This window comes from Anolis carolinensis, chromosome 1 (assembly GCF_035594765.1).
Source record: "Anolis carolinensis isolate JA03-04 chromosome 1, rAnoCar3.1.pri, whole genome shotgun sequence".
In the NCBI taxonomy this organism is placed as follows: Eukaryota; Metazoa; Chordata; class Lepidosauria; order Squamata; family Dactyloidae; genus Anolis; species Anolis carolinensis.
The window spans coordinates 143,984,853-144,002,306 of record NC_085841.1 but is presented as its reverse complement, the minus strand read 5'-3'; the positions used below and the strand labels follow the sequence as shown (position 1 = coordinate 144,002,306).

Genomic DNA, 17,454 nt, shown 5'->3' with positions numbered 1-17,454 from the left:
CTCAGAAAGTGGTGGAGAATCCTTCTCTTAGTTTTTTTTTTTTAAGCAAAGGCTGCATGGCCACCTGTCGAGTGTTTCAAGTGTGTTCCTGCATGACAGGAGTTTGGACTGGATAGCCCTTGGAGTTTCTTCCAACTCTAGGATTCTGTGATTCTATATATTATGAAAGTCTCTGTTGTAGAATTTTGAACCTTATTTTACTTTCATGGGAAATAAATGCAATGGTCTGAATATGAGGAGTATTTTTCAGGCCTCATAAGGCAGCAGGGTAGTTCAGAGGGCTGAAGTGGATAGGCTGTGTAGCAAACAATGCTTTGTCCTTAAACAGTAGCAAATCATCCAGAAGTACAGAAGGTACAACTGGAAAACTGCTGCCGTTGCTCTCATCTAACCAGCATCTGTGGCCTATGGCAGTCACTCTTTGTCTCTAATTATATGGCAGTATCTGCCCAAACTAATTTCGATACATGGCACCAAACATCAGTTTGCCTGATTCAGACACTGCAGCAAACCATGATTAGAGCTGTTCAGAAATGAGTGGCAAAACTTTTGTCCCATATATGAATAGAGAATGGGGCAAAATGATGTTTGTTTAAAACTAAAATCAATGCACTAAAATGGTTATGGGAGAAAACCGGTAGGCAGCATTCTAGTTATCGTGCTTCAGGGCACCAGCAATCTCTCTCCAACAGCTGGCAAATGTTCTTACTTAAACAAGTAAATTGAGATTTTCATCTCTCAATACTGTGGCAGATGGTAACTTGAATGGGCACAGGAGACAATCTTTTAAGCTGACGATGGGATGGCTGCATAAAGGCCCTGCCTTTGTTTGTTTATAATTTGCACATAATAGTCTATATGGTCAGTCTGCCAATTTATCACTGACAAATATATCAAGCAATTGTGTCTTTTCTGAAATTGGAACTAACGATTGGTCCTTTGACCAAGAATTTCACAGAAAGCTCACATTACAATATAAAGTATGGGTGTTAGTACAGAATTAACTAAGCAACACGTTCACTCTTACCTCACACATTTGTAGCTGAAAGAACCTCCGCTCTTTTTCCATCTCTTCAGCTATTTCAGCCCCACTTATTTCTGTCCGGATCATTCCATGTAATTTTGCATGTTCTTTTTTCTCTTTCTCTATTTTTGTCCTGTGTGAAAGAGAACCAACGAAACTATGAGGTCATCCTAAATCTTTTCCTCCAACTGTTTTTGCGTGTTTAAGAGTCGTGCTAAACATTTTCGTTCAAACTACAACCCACTAATGGAGCTCTCGGTGGCGCATTGGGTTAAACCCTTGTGCCAGCAGGACTGCTGATCAAATGGTCGGCAGTTCGAATCCAGGGAGCAGGGTGAGCTCCTGTCTGTCAGCTCCAGCTTCTCATGCAGGGACATGAGAGAAGCCTCCCACAGGATGGTAAAATATCCGGGCATCCCCTGGGCAACATCCTTGCAAATGGCCAACTCTCTCACATCAGAAGCAACTTGCAGAAGTCGCTCCTGGTACACAGAAAAAATCTGACTAATTTCACTGAGGATTACATTTTCAACTAAAATAGTCCTAACTAAAATTAATCCAAAGAGTTTTCAGATATACTAGATGAGAGGTGGCCCATTTTTCTCTTCTGGGAGAGGCAAAAGCCCTACATTTTAGACTCCGCTAAGAGCAAAAACAGAATGGCCTGTACCGCATGTGTGGTCCTGCTCTACCATAATAACATTAGCATCACCTAACAGATTTTCACACATACACCTTTTACAAAATTAATTCACTCCTTGGATAGGAGCCAAGGAATACATTATCTGAACGAAGGGCATTGGTAATGGACTTTTTCTTCCAAGCACATGATCTAGCAACACAATAACAAAATATACAAGCTACACAGAGAATGTATTTCCTAATATTCCTAATATTTTTTCATTCTCACTTGACTAATATGGAGTTACTGGAATACGTACTCCTTTTCCTATATTCCACTAATTCTGTATTAATCAAGTACAGAATGTTTTCACTAAGTTGTTTCACAGTCCTCAGGAAGTAATGGAAGGTTTCTCATGGCAAAGAATACCATGAGAAATATTTCATTATTTCATCTATTGATCATGCCTTATACTTTTTGAAAATCAAACTGAGAACTCAGGCAGCTCATGGCCACACTAATATGAGGAGATAAGGCCTTTCAGATACTCTGGACCAATATGAGATGACTTCAGGCATATTCCTTCATCATACAATGCATCCAGAATGGAATAGTGAAAACCAAGGTCAATTAGTGATGATATGAACTGGCCTTTGAAAGATGTATTTCTAAAAGGAGAAAACTGAGAGTTTTTAATGACTGGTAAAAGTAACTAATTATTTTCACTCATCTTTCAGGATTGAAATTGGTGCCTGAGGGCTAACAGGACACATTTGTAGGCATCTAAATATTACTCTCATACAACTTTGCCTTCCTGTAGCAACTATGCAATCCTGCCACTAACTAAATGAATGGCTTACAGGCAAATTCCTTGCACCTCACCTCTCCCTTAAATGGAAGAAGCACTTACTTTGTTAGTAGAAGCCAGAAGGAACAATACAATAATCACAGAATATTGTTATTCAATTCACAGATCATGTCTGCACAGGAACTTCCTGTGGTTCTAAGTGAACACTACAAAAATCTATGGCTAGGATCCATCTCCTCCCCCCTTCAAATATTTGCACTGAAGAAAAATTTCATTAGCTTCACCTTATGCAAGGCATTCATTATAGCACATCATAAGAACAAAGTTGAAGGAACAAAAGAATTCCACGATAATATTGTGCTCTGTGCCATAATCTCTGCCGCTCTCACCAGGCTGGCCAGTGGATCCACTGTGAATCTATTCTAGATTCTGTTGCTGTTCCTCCTGCAGATGATGTGCATGCCAACAAGAGCCCAGCACCAGTTGAGCTCTCATTCAACTCAGAGTAGCTGTGAGATGAGATGTGGTAGAATCCATTAATGTCCTTGTTACCTTGCGTGTCCCAGGAAACATACAGATCCACATGGACCAGCTATATGAAGTCAATAATAAGCTTGGAAAGTATAGATGAAATCCTAAAAACCTGGTCTATGTTGCTGATGTGCCTTCAAGTTGTTCTTTTGGTAACCCTAATACGAATCCTCAACAGGGTTTTCTTGGTAAGATTTCTTCAGAGGCATTTTGCCTTTGCCTTCCTATGAGACAGAGAGAGTGTGGCTTGCCCATGGTCACCAGTGGATTTCTATGATCAAGAAGAAATTTGAACCATCATCTCCCACCAGAATCCTAGTCCAACACTGTCTCTCATACCTATCATGCACTCAAAGGCCTAATTTATATGTCTAAACAAGAAGCCCCGGTGGCGAAGTGTGTTAAAGCACTGAGCTGCCGAACTTGCAGATCGAAAGATCCCAGGTTCAAACCCTGGGAGCGGCAGGAGCGGCCGCTGTTAGCTCCAGCCTCTGCCAACCTAGCAGTTCAAAAACATGCCAATGTGAGTAGATCAATAGGTACAGCTCCAGCGGGAAGGTAACGGCGCTCCATGCAGTCATGCCAGCCACATGACCTTGGAGGTGTATACGGACAATGCCAGCTCTTCGGCTTAGAAATGGAGATGAGCACCAACCCCCAGAGTCAGACATGACTGGACTTAACATCAGGGGAAACCTTTACCTTTTAAACAAGAATAAGATAATGAATTTTATGGAAGATTGGTAAATCAATACTTGGTAAGTTCCACTGATTCAACAAACCTACTCTAGTTGGGATTAAGAATTCTGCATGTACATTTGGTGCCAATCCAAAGCACTGTTGTATTGGAGCAGTTCCAGGCTCACCAGATCTGTTTAAATGCTCTGTATTTGAGCTGTGACAGTGGTCCAGATTGTCCAGTCAGGTTGAATCCAGTTGGACAGTGACCCTTACTTGGACTGTTGTCTCTACAGCTGCGGTAGTTGTTATTGTGCTCCACAGAGTTCCCAGCCATTCACTGAGCACCTTTGCTGTCATCAGCAAAGATGCCTATATGACCAGAGAAAAGGGGGTGGAGGTGGGGAGGCAGCAGGGAGGATGTGAACCCAATTCACTTGTGGAGTGCAGGGAGGAGTGAACAGCAGCACCTGGCTGTGTGGATAGTAAATCAGTTCTAATTTGTTCAAATTACCCTAATGCAGTTTTATCCTAGAGGTCCCTGGACACAGGCAATGTCTGATCAAAACCAGGGTATAGATAAGCCCTAAATGTTGATTCACTAAGTTCCCATTGATTGAGTAGACCTACTGTAGCTGGGACTAACAACATAATTTAAGTCTAAATTTCCACTTGCATAATTATTTTACCAGCTTTACACAGCATTCTCTGTCAGAGCCTACTTTCCTTGAATGAAACATACCCCCTCCCCCAGCAACCCAGAGCACAGCTGTCATCCCTTCCTCTTCCTGAGCCAACTGGCAGGGTGAATGGAAGGCAGAAGGCTGTGTTGGGTTGACGGCTTCCAAGCCTTACTAAATAAGCTGCCCTGGCTACCCAAAGGTCACTGTCAACACTGTAGACAGTCTGTGTTTCAACACGGGTGACAGCACACCAGAGTACAAAGCAGGAAGGCTGAAACCGACAGAGTGTAATTAGGTTATTGGGAAGGTATTTTAATTTTGCATATCGATTCTTGAACACTATTGCCAAATACAATTCCTAAACAAGACAGTGAAGCACTTCCTAAAAATATTGCATTTTGTATCTTAAATGGTTTGTATATAGCAACGTAATATGCATAGAAGATTCTCAGTGAAGTACAAAAGTTAATAGCATGCCTGTACATGAAAGAAAAATGAGAGTGAGCAATGCTTTTGCTTGACACCCCAGTTCTGTACCTGATGCAATTTTCATAGATACCTATAACTTCAGGTTTATGAAAAAAAGCATACTGCACAGGCTAAAGCAGTGGTTCCCAACCTTTGGGCCTCCAGGTGTTTTGGACTTCAGCTCCCACAATTCCTAACTGCTGGTAAGATGGCTGGGATTTCTGGAAGTTGAAGTCCAAAACACCTGGAGGCTCAAAGGTTGGGAACCACTGGGCTAAAGAAGAGAGTACTGAGAAAGTTTTGTTTTTCAGGGAATGTAGACTACATGCATTCCTTTCCTTGACTCTCTTATAAACTTCTACAGAGACAGACATAATGAGTCAGATTAATTACGCATTCTGTTTGTTATTACCTCCATAACAAGGGCCCAATTTGGAAGGTCAGACAGTTTTAATAAGACTGATAAAGCAATGTATTAGAGAACACAGTACAAGACCAACTTATTTCCTCTACATTTGCATTTTAGTAATAATACCAAGCCAGTTTGTAACCAGTTATAAATAGTTTTGCAAATGTGGTTACAACTTGGGTTTTACATCAGCACAGATGTAACGCCAACCACAGTTATCTCTGAAACAGAAACAGGGTAAAGAATGTCGATGGAGGGAGTGGGGAAATGCACAAGCCAGCAAAGTGCAACTGAGCATGAAAGCCTTGGAAACTAGGCGACATCTGTAGAAGGATAAATAACTTGTTTCCTGAAAATGAGATGCCAAAAGAGCCTTGGAAACTAGAGGACATCTGTTATAGGATAAATAACTTGTTTCCTGAAAACAAGATGCCAACAGTGACAAGAGTGCTGAAACTTGGCAGAGGTTTTCTCCTGTGGAAAAGGGCACAGCATTTTTGTCTCTCTGTATGTACCTTCTTGTCACCTACTGACTAATGACCCAATGAGGTTCATAGGGTTTTTAAAGGAAAAACACTCAGCAGTGGTTGGCCATTGCTTTTCTCTGAAATACAGCCCACAGCACTGAGTATTTATTGGAGGTTCCTCCATCCAAGTACTAACCAGGCCTCCCCTGGCTTAGACAGGACATAGTGTCTTCAACATCTATCAATTTTATAATTGATGGCTACAGTCCAAAGCTACTGAACTAAAGGATTAGATGTATTGCTTATTTGGATTAAAGAATACAGCATCTTTATAGTTGTATTCCAAGGGCTAAAGCAAACTAATAAATAATTATTTATTAAACACAGCATTGCCCAAACATGAATCAAGGAACATGAAAGACACTGCAGACTAATCCAACCAGAAAAGTCAACCATAGCAGAGCATCTGATGAACCAACCTGGACACAGCATATTATTTGACAACACAAAAATATTGGACCACTCTAACAATCACCATGTCAGACTATACAGAGATGCCACTGAAATCCACAAGCATGTGGACAATTTCAACAGAAAGGAGGAAACCATGAAAATGAACAAAATCTGGCTACCACTATTTTTAAAAATTCTAAAATCAGGACAGGAAATAAAGAACAACATTCTGAAAATGGGAATTCCAGACATGCAATAACCAGAGCCAGCTAACACTTCCCAACAAGGGATTCCCCCAGACAGGAATCAGCCAGGCCTTGAAGCTGCAAGGCCTTTCAATGCTAATCAAGGCGATTACTTATAACATTCACACTTGCCTCCAACATACAAGAGTTCTTTCTCCCGCCTTGGAGCTTTTACAGTTTCCAATATATCCCACCTCTGAGGATGCCGGCCATAGATGTGGGTGAAACGTCAGGACAGAATGCTTCTGGAATATGGTCACACAGCCTGGAAAACTCACAGCAACCCACTAATAAAGAATTGATGCTAAGAGAAAATTTGGAGCCATTCTGATACCATCAGTTTTCAATACAGAGGTACATTTTTCTCCTTTCTGGAAACTGAGTACTTAAACATGTAAATGACACACTCAAATTATAAATTATAATTTATCATTATAATTATGATAATTATTTGTTTTACATATGCATGTCTGCTACATTCTTTGAGCTCATCATTCAAGATTAACACAGAAATTTTCAGCTCTGTCTATTCAACTTGGAAATGCATATTCTGCTAAGTTTATACAACCTTCCCTACTGCAAGCAAATACAACTCTAGACATTCTAGCACGTGACTCTATTCAGGAAAAACCTTCTATTATGCGCGGCACAGAAAGCCTGAAGAATTCAAGGATTCAGGCTCCTGTACTGGAAAGGTATATAACTGGCATTCTGCTCAGACTGCAGTGAAAGCTGTACCGACTCCTCTGGGAATGCAGGGGACCACACTGGCCCTTCAATCCACCATATTTCTTCCAAAAGAGCCAGTTTCAGCTTCTGCACAGCCTATTTAAGTTTCAGGTGAGGGGAACTACTCTCTTGGGTCTAAAGCAGATCAGGGAGGAAAAATGAGACAAAATGGTCAATGCATACCCCATAGGCACCACAAGCTCTTTTGGAGCAAATAATATTTTCCAAAGTGTCAGGGAGGTGAGAGTATACATTAAGGGTCCCAAGAGATCCCATGCGGCCCCTGGTCAGCTCTTTTGACTTGGCATGAATCAGTTCTAGAAGCATTGGAAACTTCCTTAGACTGAATCAAACAATTGGTACATCTCATTCAGCAAAGTCTACCCAACCCACCGGGTATCTTATAGAGGTTGCTGCTTCTTAAACTGTGGGTCCCAACCCCAAATGGGGTACCCTTAGCTCAATGTTGAGATCATGAAACATCTGGCAACAATAAAAGGTTTCTGAACACCAACAAGACATTTACACAAATCTGTTAGCAACAACGTGTACCGGACTGTGTATAAAATGCTTCACCTGTACTCCACAAAAAGGAAAATTACCCTATATACTCGAGTATAGGGCCATATATAAGCCGAGGCACCTAATTTTACCACAAAAAACTGGGAAAACTTATTGACTTGAGTATAAGACGAGGATGGGAAATGCAGCAGATACTGCTAAATTTCAAAAATAAAAATAGATACCAATAGAATTACATTAATTGGGACATCAGTAGGTTAAATGTTTTTGAAAATTTACATAAAACTATAATTTAAAATAATAAAGACTTTAGTAAGATAAGACTGTCCAACACTGATTATATACTCGAGTATAAGCCAACCCGAATATAAGCCGACTAGCACCCTAACTCGAGTATAAGCCGAGGGGATTTTTTTCAGCCCTAAAAAGGGCTGAAAAGCTCAGCTTATACGCGAGTATATATGGTAGCCTGCTTAGCAACTCATGCAAATGCTGATTTGTTATCAGTAAATACTTAGTTTTTATATTCCTGGGTTGTGTAAAAGTTTCTCAGGCTGAAAGGTTTAAGAAACCCTGTTCTAAATATCTTGGACCATGATTCTCACCAGCTCAGCCATTTTGGTCAATAAGGAAGTGATGCAAGTTATAGCTCAATATATCTGAAGAACGCCAAGTTAGGAAAGGCTCATCTACATGGGCAGGGTTTCCCCAAGGCATCAGAGGGAGACATTTCACACCAGAAATATAAACCCAAGAAGTTGATATGCACAGCCTGGCTCTACCACTGAGCATGTAACATACACATTAAATATGCCAGCTGCCCCTTTTTGCCTTCGAGACAGATGCCTGGAGGCAAGGGAGCCTGAAGATTGTGTTCCTCGTAGTTTGACTAGCGCCCAGGGCTTGTCCCTACCTCACATTTAGCTAGACTGAATGCACAGGACTACCCTGCCTGCTACAAGTTTCTGTTCCTGCCAATGGCACTCCTTTTATATATTTCTTCTCTGCATGACATGCTGTTAATGTTTAAGTACATAAAGGGGAGGGGAAAGTGTAAAAGAGCAAAAGCCAAGTAAGAGCCAAATCCAAGTTCAGAATCAGATACAGACTTATTTACTACAAAGTATTAATAGTTTAGCTGACATAATTCATTTGAGGCCATGCCAGAACTAGCATTTCCTTTAATGTCATACTTGTGCTGCCAGCTTTCCAGCAGCAACAGCATTACATTTCAGCCCATGTAATAGAAAACAGAGGCAAACTTACTGCAGGTCAGAAAGTTGCTTTTCCTTTGTTTTAACAACATATGCACTGCAGCACTAGAACAGTCTCAGGGTTGTTTTTTTAAAAAACAAAACAACACAACAGTTCCACAAACATGGTGAGAGCATTGCCATGGGAGAAAGGGCTTTGTCCTTTACAGGCCTCTAACAGGAAATGAGAAAAGTGAACTCTGGTCCAAAAAGGGAAAAATTTAAAAGCCAGTTCCAAGTCTGTCTGAAAAATATTTCTCATTAGGACTTCAGATTTACAGCACACAGAGAAAAGCAATATGGAAGCTGTTTAAAAGGAGTGAATACAAAACAGGTCAGAGGTTTTGTGAGGATTCAATGCTTTTGATCCGCATTGTTCAAAGAAGGTAAAGGGCACTTAATTTTTGTGGAATTGCCGGCTCTACTTTGATGAAAAGGGAGGAAAACAGCTTTCATGACTAAGAGGCAAATTTGTCAACATATACCTAAAGTATGAAGAAGGCTCAGAAATGGAAGGAAGGACAATAATGATGTTCTAGTGTCTATGGATCTGTATTCCTCTAATCCTCTTGTTTATAATCTGTACACCTGTTCCCTAGCATCTTTTTGGCACCCTATCCTTTTTTCCTTCACAAAATCAATAACAAATTACATCTTTAGAAAATCTGAGCTGCTACAACAGTGGCCTTCCAGGTGTTAGTGGACTATAACACTCAAATATTATTGTCAGCATAGACAATGGCAAGGAATGCCAGGAATTACAATGCACCAATACCCAAAAGGCTTCATGATTTCCACCACTGCGCTACAACATGGGGTTAAAACCAGAAAGGTTTCTCTGCCTCCCCTGCCCCACCTCATATTGGGTCAGGTTTTAGAACAGCAGATCAAGCACCAGCTGCCATAAATCTTACCAACTGAAAGATTGGCAGTTCGAAGTCTGGGTTGGGGTGAGTGCCTAACCTTCAGCCCAGCTGTCTTGTTTATATGAAATTTTTGTTTCAGAGTTTCTATTGAAGCTGCATTGAGATGTACTGCATGAACAAACAGATTCCTATGTACCTTGGACAGTATTCCACTTACTGTGCTAGTTTCCTATGCTATCTTCTTAGCTTCTACACAGGCTTAGATCCGATTAAAGTCATCAGACTAATCTGTTTCCTAAAACGAATTTTAGGCCTGTGTAGATGGGGGTCTAACTCTCCAAAACAGTACTTCAAATACTTGATACAGATGGCTTTGCATGTGGAAAATACTCACAATTGCTCAAGAAATGTGACAGAATTTTCATTGTTAAACCACCACAATGCCCTTTTCAGATTATGCATTCAATGGCAAGATATTATTCTTATTATTTCATATCCTACATATCTTCCAAAATTGGAACTTTTACAACAACAACCTTTATTACAGTCCATAGAGCCATCAGAAAACAAACAGTCATTTTGAATTCTCCCATCTCAGGAGAAGTTCATTGTACAAGATACATCTACATGGTTTCAAGTGATATCCCTATCAGAGGTTAGTTGATTCCTCAGCCTTGCTGCCACTGCGAAGAATTTTGCCACTGTGAGAGTCACCCTGTGGCACTTGTCCTCTAAAATATATGTACCAATTCTCTGCGGCGGATGGTTGGCCATGCAGGAGAGGACTAGATATAAAAGGTGGCTACGTTACACTGTATAACAGTGGCAGCGCAATAAAATGTGTTCGATTGTTTCTATTTCATTTCCTCCATAGGGGCATAGTCTTTGGGAGAGGGGGATTCCAGACAGTCTTCCTCTTAGTAGCTCTGAGGGGAAAACGTTTAGTCTCGCCTTTGTAAAAAATTTGCAATATTTAATTACTGTAAGGCTTTCTAGGTATTGACATGTCTTAAATGGCTCTCTGTATGGTAAGTTTAAGATTCTAAGGAAGCATGGTGAATTTGAATGGGCTCTAAGATCTCCCAGGGCAATGTCCCGTAATCTTTGCTTCAGGGATTCTTGTGCCATTTTGAATCCCAAGTGGAGCAGAAAGGGTGCGGATAGTCCAATTGAGGCCGCTTTTCGTTCAATCCTCCTCGCCCAAAGGGGTTTGGAGACTTCAAAAGGGATGTGATGTAGTAAACCTGTTCCCAGTTTGAAAACCATTGTTTTTAACCATAGATTCATTTTCAAAATCCAAGCACTAGTACTCAATGGGCATTCACCCGTTTCTAGAAGCAGGACCGCACTTGGTACACAAGAAGGCACATTTAGAACTTGCTTGCACTCTATCTAGTTTTAATAGTTGAATTTTCACACCATATGGCCACATCAAAGAGGAGTTTAGAGGCTGTTTTGGCATTAAAGATTTTTAGTACGAAGGGGACGTATTGGAACTTTTACACAAATACACACCACTCAAGACAGCTGAACTGCATAAATCCCTCATGGAACTAAAAAAAATCCACAAATCCCTCATGGAACAAAAATGTAGCTTGATATCACATGAAATCTTGAATTCAGCAAACCAAGTGGCCATTTATTCTGATTAAATGGATATAAGAGAAGGATATCTCTTGTGCAACGAAAATAAATACATACACTTTTGTTTCATAGTCCTTCCATGCTTTATCAAAAGGTTTCTTCAGATCCTGAAAGAATGGAAAGAAAAAAAAGTTAAATAGTTAAGTAACTATCTCCTTTGAGATAAGCTAAATTTCTAATATTTCAGACAAGATACTGGTATGGTATGTTTGTATTCTTTCCCTATCACCCTTTAAACCAGGAGTGGGAAAACTGTGGTCTTCCAAGTATTACTGAATAATTGGCTATATTGGTAAGGTCTGATGAAAGTTGCAATACAAAAACATTTGGCCGCCTCTGCTTAAAATACAGATTAGTTTAGATTCATTTCTAACTTTTATAATAATAATAATAATAATAATAATGATGATGATGATGATGATGATGATGATAATGGTAATAATAAACTTTATTTATACCCCGCCACCATCTCTCATAGGGACTCGGGGTGGCTTACAAAATAGCACACAAAGATGCCATACACAAAATACATAATACGTAAAATACATCAACATGCAAACAATAACATTATATAAACCAGGTATATAAATTGGATAAAACAACCTCTATTAAAATAGAATCAGTTAAAGATCCGTGTAATCAATTTAGCAGCCCAGCTGAGTGCACAGATTGTAAATATAAAGTGCTACGTGATTGGCAATCAGCTTTTATGATCTACTTCAGTGGAATTCAAAACATTTGGAAATCCACTCTTTCATTCACCTTATTTGAAGCAATGTTTCATATATTGGCCCAAACTTCAGGTACTTCAGATCACTCCTGACATAACAAGGGACATGCTCATACATCAGAGCCATTTATAGTTTATCAAGGTATGGAATGAGATTGAAATAGACCAGATATGCACAATTTGTAACCTTCAAATTATGGATAGCAACTCTTCTACTTTATGATCAATAACAGTAGTAGTAATAATAATAATAATAAATCTTTATTTATATCCCGCTTTTCTCCCTAAACAGGACCCAAAGCAGCTTACAACATTATATAAAAGACAATGCAAAACAATATGCATATGTTAAACAATAACCTAAAAAACAAATTTACAATAATATATATATATATATATATATATATATATATAAAAATTTGTCTAATACAGTTATTGCATGCAACTCAACAATACAGATGGTAAATGCTGGCACGATTAAATCAATGAGTATCTGGCAAACTGCAATGCAAGGCTAGTAGACTACACTTCATACTGGACTATCAGAGAAAGCCTTCACAAGAACCAGATCATTCAAGGATTCAGTATAAGGAGACCAGCCATGGTTGCCACTAGCCGGAACAAAAGACTCTCTTCACATTGATGCTTTCCCAAACAAATAAGGATAAGAAATACACTGTTGATTTATATATAAACCAAATTAAAATCTAAGCATGTGGAATATTTAGGATAAAATATTCTTGTAGAATTATCTATTAAGAGAAAAACAAGTTCAACCCATGAACAATTTTTACATGCTGGAACAGATTCAATATCTCAGAACAGGTCAGTTTGTGAAACATTAAGCTAAAGAGCAAAGTCGTACAGGGTGACAGGCCAAGGACTGTGAAAAAACCCCCTCTTTTAAGTTCATAAAATATGTGAACTTTTGTTCTTATTCCTTCACTGAATATTTATATGAAGATATTTCCAGAAACAGAGCAATCCCAACTTTTCAACAATTCCTGTTGATGCGCTTGTTAAACAATCTCTCATTCATAGAAATTACCAAATATGCAGGAATTATTATTTTGCATTTGCCTTTTTTGTTAACATTATATTTTCTGATAGAAGTAAGGAGAAATAGCTTCACGAAAGCTCTTGTTTAAAAGAGCGAAGATGGCTTCATTCTAGAAGCATACTCTCAGGCTGTGTCTACACAGCCAAAATAAACGGAGTAACCATTCAGCATGGTAAATCCAGAAACGTAATCTTCATTGATATTGTAGTCATATTATATCATTAAAACTACGTAACCCTTCTGCACAGTAGTTTTTCAGCAGCTTTGCAAAAGTGAACATTAGATTTCTGTCTCTACATCAGGAAGTGATGAAATCATAATACAAAATAATAAATATTGAGAAGGTATGTCAGCACTCCAACATGCCAATAATCTCAAAATCATCACACAAAAACTTAAAAGAGTTATTGTACTAAATAGGTGATTTACATGCATTTTTCAAACTGAAAGAAGAATGCACTTATATTAAGAAGAAATACCAGCAATAAAAAACCCCATATAGTTTAAATATATTCATGTATAAACAGATACAACATACCCCTTTTACACCTTTTAGGTCCCCCTTCAGCAAGCTGTCCAGTGGGAAAGTGATTATATTGTTCATGTTCTGGATCTGCAACAAGAAAGTCAATTCTGTTAAAGCATGTACAGTAAAACTTGTTTAATGCACTATAATGTAACACAGTTTTTGTTCCTGGGTTATAAATGTCATTTCCTAATTGATTCTATCATAAAAAACATGGGACATCCTGCAGCACATTTTGCTATTGTTTTTCAATGAATATCTCATTGAGTCTCGACCAATACATCACAGTTTGTGGCAGCCACAAAAACAAAGTTTCAGGAGTATAACAACTACTTTCAGTAAGTACCCCACAAGTAAACAGGAAATAACACTTTCAAACCAGGAACATTTTTTTTCCAAATTTTGTTACATAGTCTTATACAAGTTCAATAAACATGGTTACAGTTATATTTAAAAAGACGGAATACCATAAAATTGGGCAGGAGGAGCAAGAGATGCCTAGAAAAACATGCTATAAACCTCTAGCATGATTTTAAGGTCAATTTCAGCCAAAAGTGAAGGTTTAAAGGAAGTTGACTATGGAATTGTGCTGTAAGTCTAGAGAAAATACTATGATATGCTTTGGCCAGAAGCCCAGGAGGTTGGTTATTTCAGGGAAGAAAAACAGGTGTCTGGATAATATACAAACAGTGTAGTATACGAAAGGTCCTGGAACAGATCCCTTGCCTTAGCTCATAGGGCAACAATTAATTTATCTCACTGCATTTGGGGGCCAATTTTTTGTCCAGGATCCTCTGGAAGTATGAAAATGAACACTTTATACAAGATGGCTGGAAATCCATTTATAGTTTTGATTTTTTTCCCCAATTATGAAGCCCTACAATGTATTGAAAAGGTGAAATGATATATATAGGTAATATGAAATGATGTATTTTTATCGTGTCAGAAGTGACTTGAAAACATACTAAAAGTTGCTTCTGGTGTGAGAGAACTGGCCATCTACAAAGACATTGCCCAGGGGATGCCTGGATGTGTTACCATCCTGCTGGGAGGCTTCTCTCATGTCATTGCAAGCTAGAGCTGACAAATAGGAGCTCACCCTGTCCCATGGATTTGAATCAACAACCTTCAGGTCAGCAGTTCAGCTGGCACAAGGGTTTAACCCATTGTGCCACCAATGACGTATTGAATTATTACTATAATTAAATGCACACTGTTCAAGGTGTGGCTGTGCTATTTTACCAGCAGGTTAAATTTTAACTTAGTACAAATATGGTAACAGGTATACTGCCAACAGATAGAGCAATATATAATATATATACTATCCATATCATAGATCCTTGCCTAGAACAGTAGTTCATATTAAACAGCAAGAACATTTGGTGTTTGAAATTGCTATTTTTCCAGTATTAAAAGTGGATTCTAGGATTTTTATACTGCTCTTAAAATGTTTTTCTTTCTATTGTTTTAATTGGTTTTTACGGTACTTGTTTCACTTCATGGCCTTCATGGCCTCGGAAGCTATTCAGAAATGCCTTAAGTAACTATAACTAACGCATAAATAAAATTAGGAAAGCCTACTGAATGTAGAATGAATCACTCAACTGTAAAGCTCTTTGAGCAATAATAATGTCAAGAGGATTTTCAGGAAATCCAGGCCCAATTGTCTCAGCGAGAGCTATCACTGCACAGCTTTTCTCAGGGGGATGTATTAAAACAGCCGAAGGATTAGACAGTAGAGAACGACAATTACGAGGCTTTCATCTGTCTCTCACTGCTCAACTACTCTCTCCAGTTGCCAGGCTCAAAACTAAAGGGAAAGGTACCTTAAGCAGTGGGGTAAATGACAATCTACTCAGGTCAGCACAAGGACTAAAAAGTGGTTTTCCATATCCTCCTCAGATCAGTCTAGTGGCCAGAGACTGATCACAAAAGACATTAATTGTGATCACAGAGGAAGTGGAATAACAAGCCAGCACATCTGTATCATGCCTGGGTCCAGCTGCCATGGAGATGACTCCATTCCATGTTGCAAATGCCATAGACAGCAAAGGGGGTGGGAAACGCCTACATTGCAGAATTAATGCAATTTGACAACACTTAACTGCCGTGGCTCCATGCTATGGAATCATGGGAATTCTAGTTTTGCATGTCCTTTAGCCTCTTCTGCCAAAGAGTGCTGGTGTACATCACCAAAGAGAACAACAACAGAGGAAAACACTTCCTGCATTTTCTCCCTTGGAGACCAACTAATAGCTGCTATTCCAGGAAATTGCCTTAACTATTCCATCTAACTGAATCCACACTCTAAAATGTATAAGTAACACTACAATTACATTATTAGTACATGGCTAGAATTACATCTAGTAATGTGTACAGTGTAAGCACTAGGTTCCCCACCATCACTACCACCACGGATGCATTGGTTGATGAACCTGAGAGCACAAACTGTCATGCTACCAATCTTGGGAGCCACTTTGTTGAGTGCATTTCTGGCTGAAGTGTGAGATGGAAGCTATTTCAGGAAATAAATGAATACAGTAGAGTCTCACTTATCCAACACTCGCTTATCCAATGTTCTGGATTATCCAACGCATTTTTGTAGTCAATGTTTTCAATATATCATGATATTTTGGTGCTAAATTCGTAAATACAGTAATTACTAGATAGCATTACTGTGTATTGAACTACTTTTTCGGTAAAATTTGTTGTATAACATGATGTTTTGGTTCTTAATTTGTAAAATCATAACCTAATTTGATGTTTAATAGGCTTTTTCTTAATCTCTCCTTATTATCCAACATATTCGCTTATCCAACGTTCTGCCGGCCCGTTTACGTTGGATAAGTGAGACTCTACTGTAATTTCAAAATCTATCCTTTTTCTCATGTCTAATGATATCTTGAAGGGATATATGTCTCAAACCAGGATAAAAGGCCAGTCATTCAATAAAAGAAATTAAGAGCTAAGGATTATAGTTCACCCACTTCTTGTATCCATGGATTCTACATCCATGGATTCAACTAAACATGATTCAAAAATAAGTGGACTTTTTTAAAAAGTCTTTATTTTGCTGCACACTGAGCACTATGCTGATGTGTAGATGTCCCCGGCCATAGTATCCCACCATTTATTTTTCTAGAAAACACAACAAGAATTCCCTAATATATAGGACTGGTCCTGCTGCGATAGTATGTTTTAAAACAAACTGCTCTCTTACTGAATTCTGTATTTTTCAACACTGTCATACAAAATTTAAGTTCTATCAGTTTATGGTTGCTGCTCTCAGGCCTATGTCTTTAACACACAAAGGTCACAAAGCCAAGTTTTCTCTAAGGCTGACCCTAGACTGCTCTATATCCCAGGATCTGATCTCAGATTATCTGATTTGAAATGGATTATATGAATCTCTACTGCCATATAATCTGGGATAAGCAAATAATCTGGGATCATATCCTGGGATATAAGGCAGTGTAGAAGGGGCCTAACATGCAACAATTTGAGAAACTTCACAGGTTTCAATCTGCTATTGAAAGAAAAGAAAAATCAGCTCTGAATTGTAAACTGAATCCTTCCAAAGAACCATGCTTTATAAGGTTTCTGTTCTATAAGTACTCTTTAGTGCATGGTAACAGAAAGAAGGACAGGTTGCTTACCTGTAACCGTGTTTCTTCGAGTGTACTCTGTGAATTCACACTAATGGAGAACGCTGCGCCTGCGCAGGCTCCAACGGATA

The 17,454-nt window shown here is 38.9% G+C and overlaps 1 protein-coding gene across 6 annotated transcripts in view; it reads right to left on the bottom strand.

Annotated features, from left to right (window-relative positions):
* Window positions 1–17,454, bottom strand: part of asap2 (ArfGAP with SH3 domain, ankyrin repeat and PH domain 2) — a 148,950-nt gene that overhangs the window by 69,832 nt on the left and 61,664 nt on the right. For all 6 annotated transcript variants that reach the window (XM_062983549.1, XM_016996639.2, XM_008117675.3 and 3 more), the window contains 3 exons: window positions 13,731–13,805; window positions 11,460–11,509; window positions 1,028–1,157 (listed from right to left, as the gene is read on the bottom strand). In XM_062983549.1, the coding sequence (XP_062839619.1) occupies window positions 1,028–1,157; window positions 11,460–11,509; window positions 13,731–13,805 (255 nt within the window). The remainder of the gene's footprint in view (window positions 1–1,027; window positions 1,158–11,459; window positions 11,510–13,730; window positions 13,806–17,454) is intronic.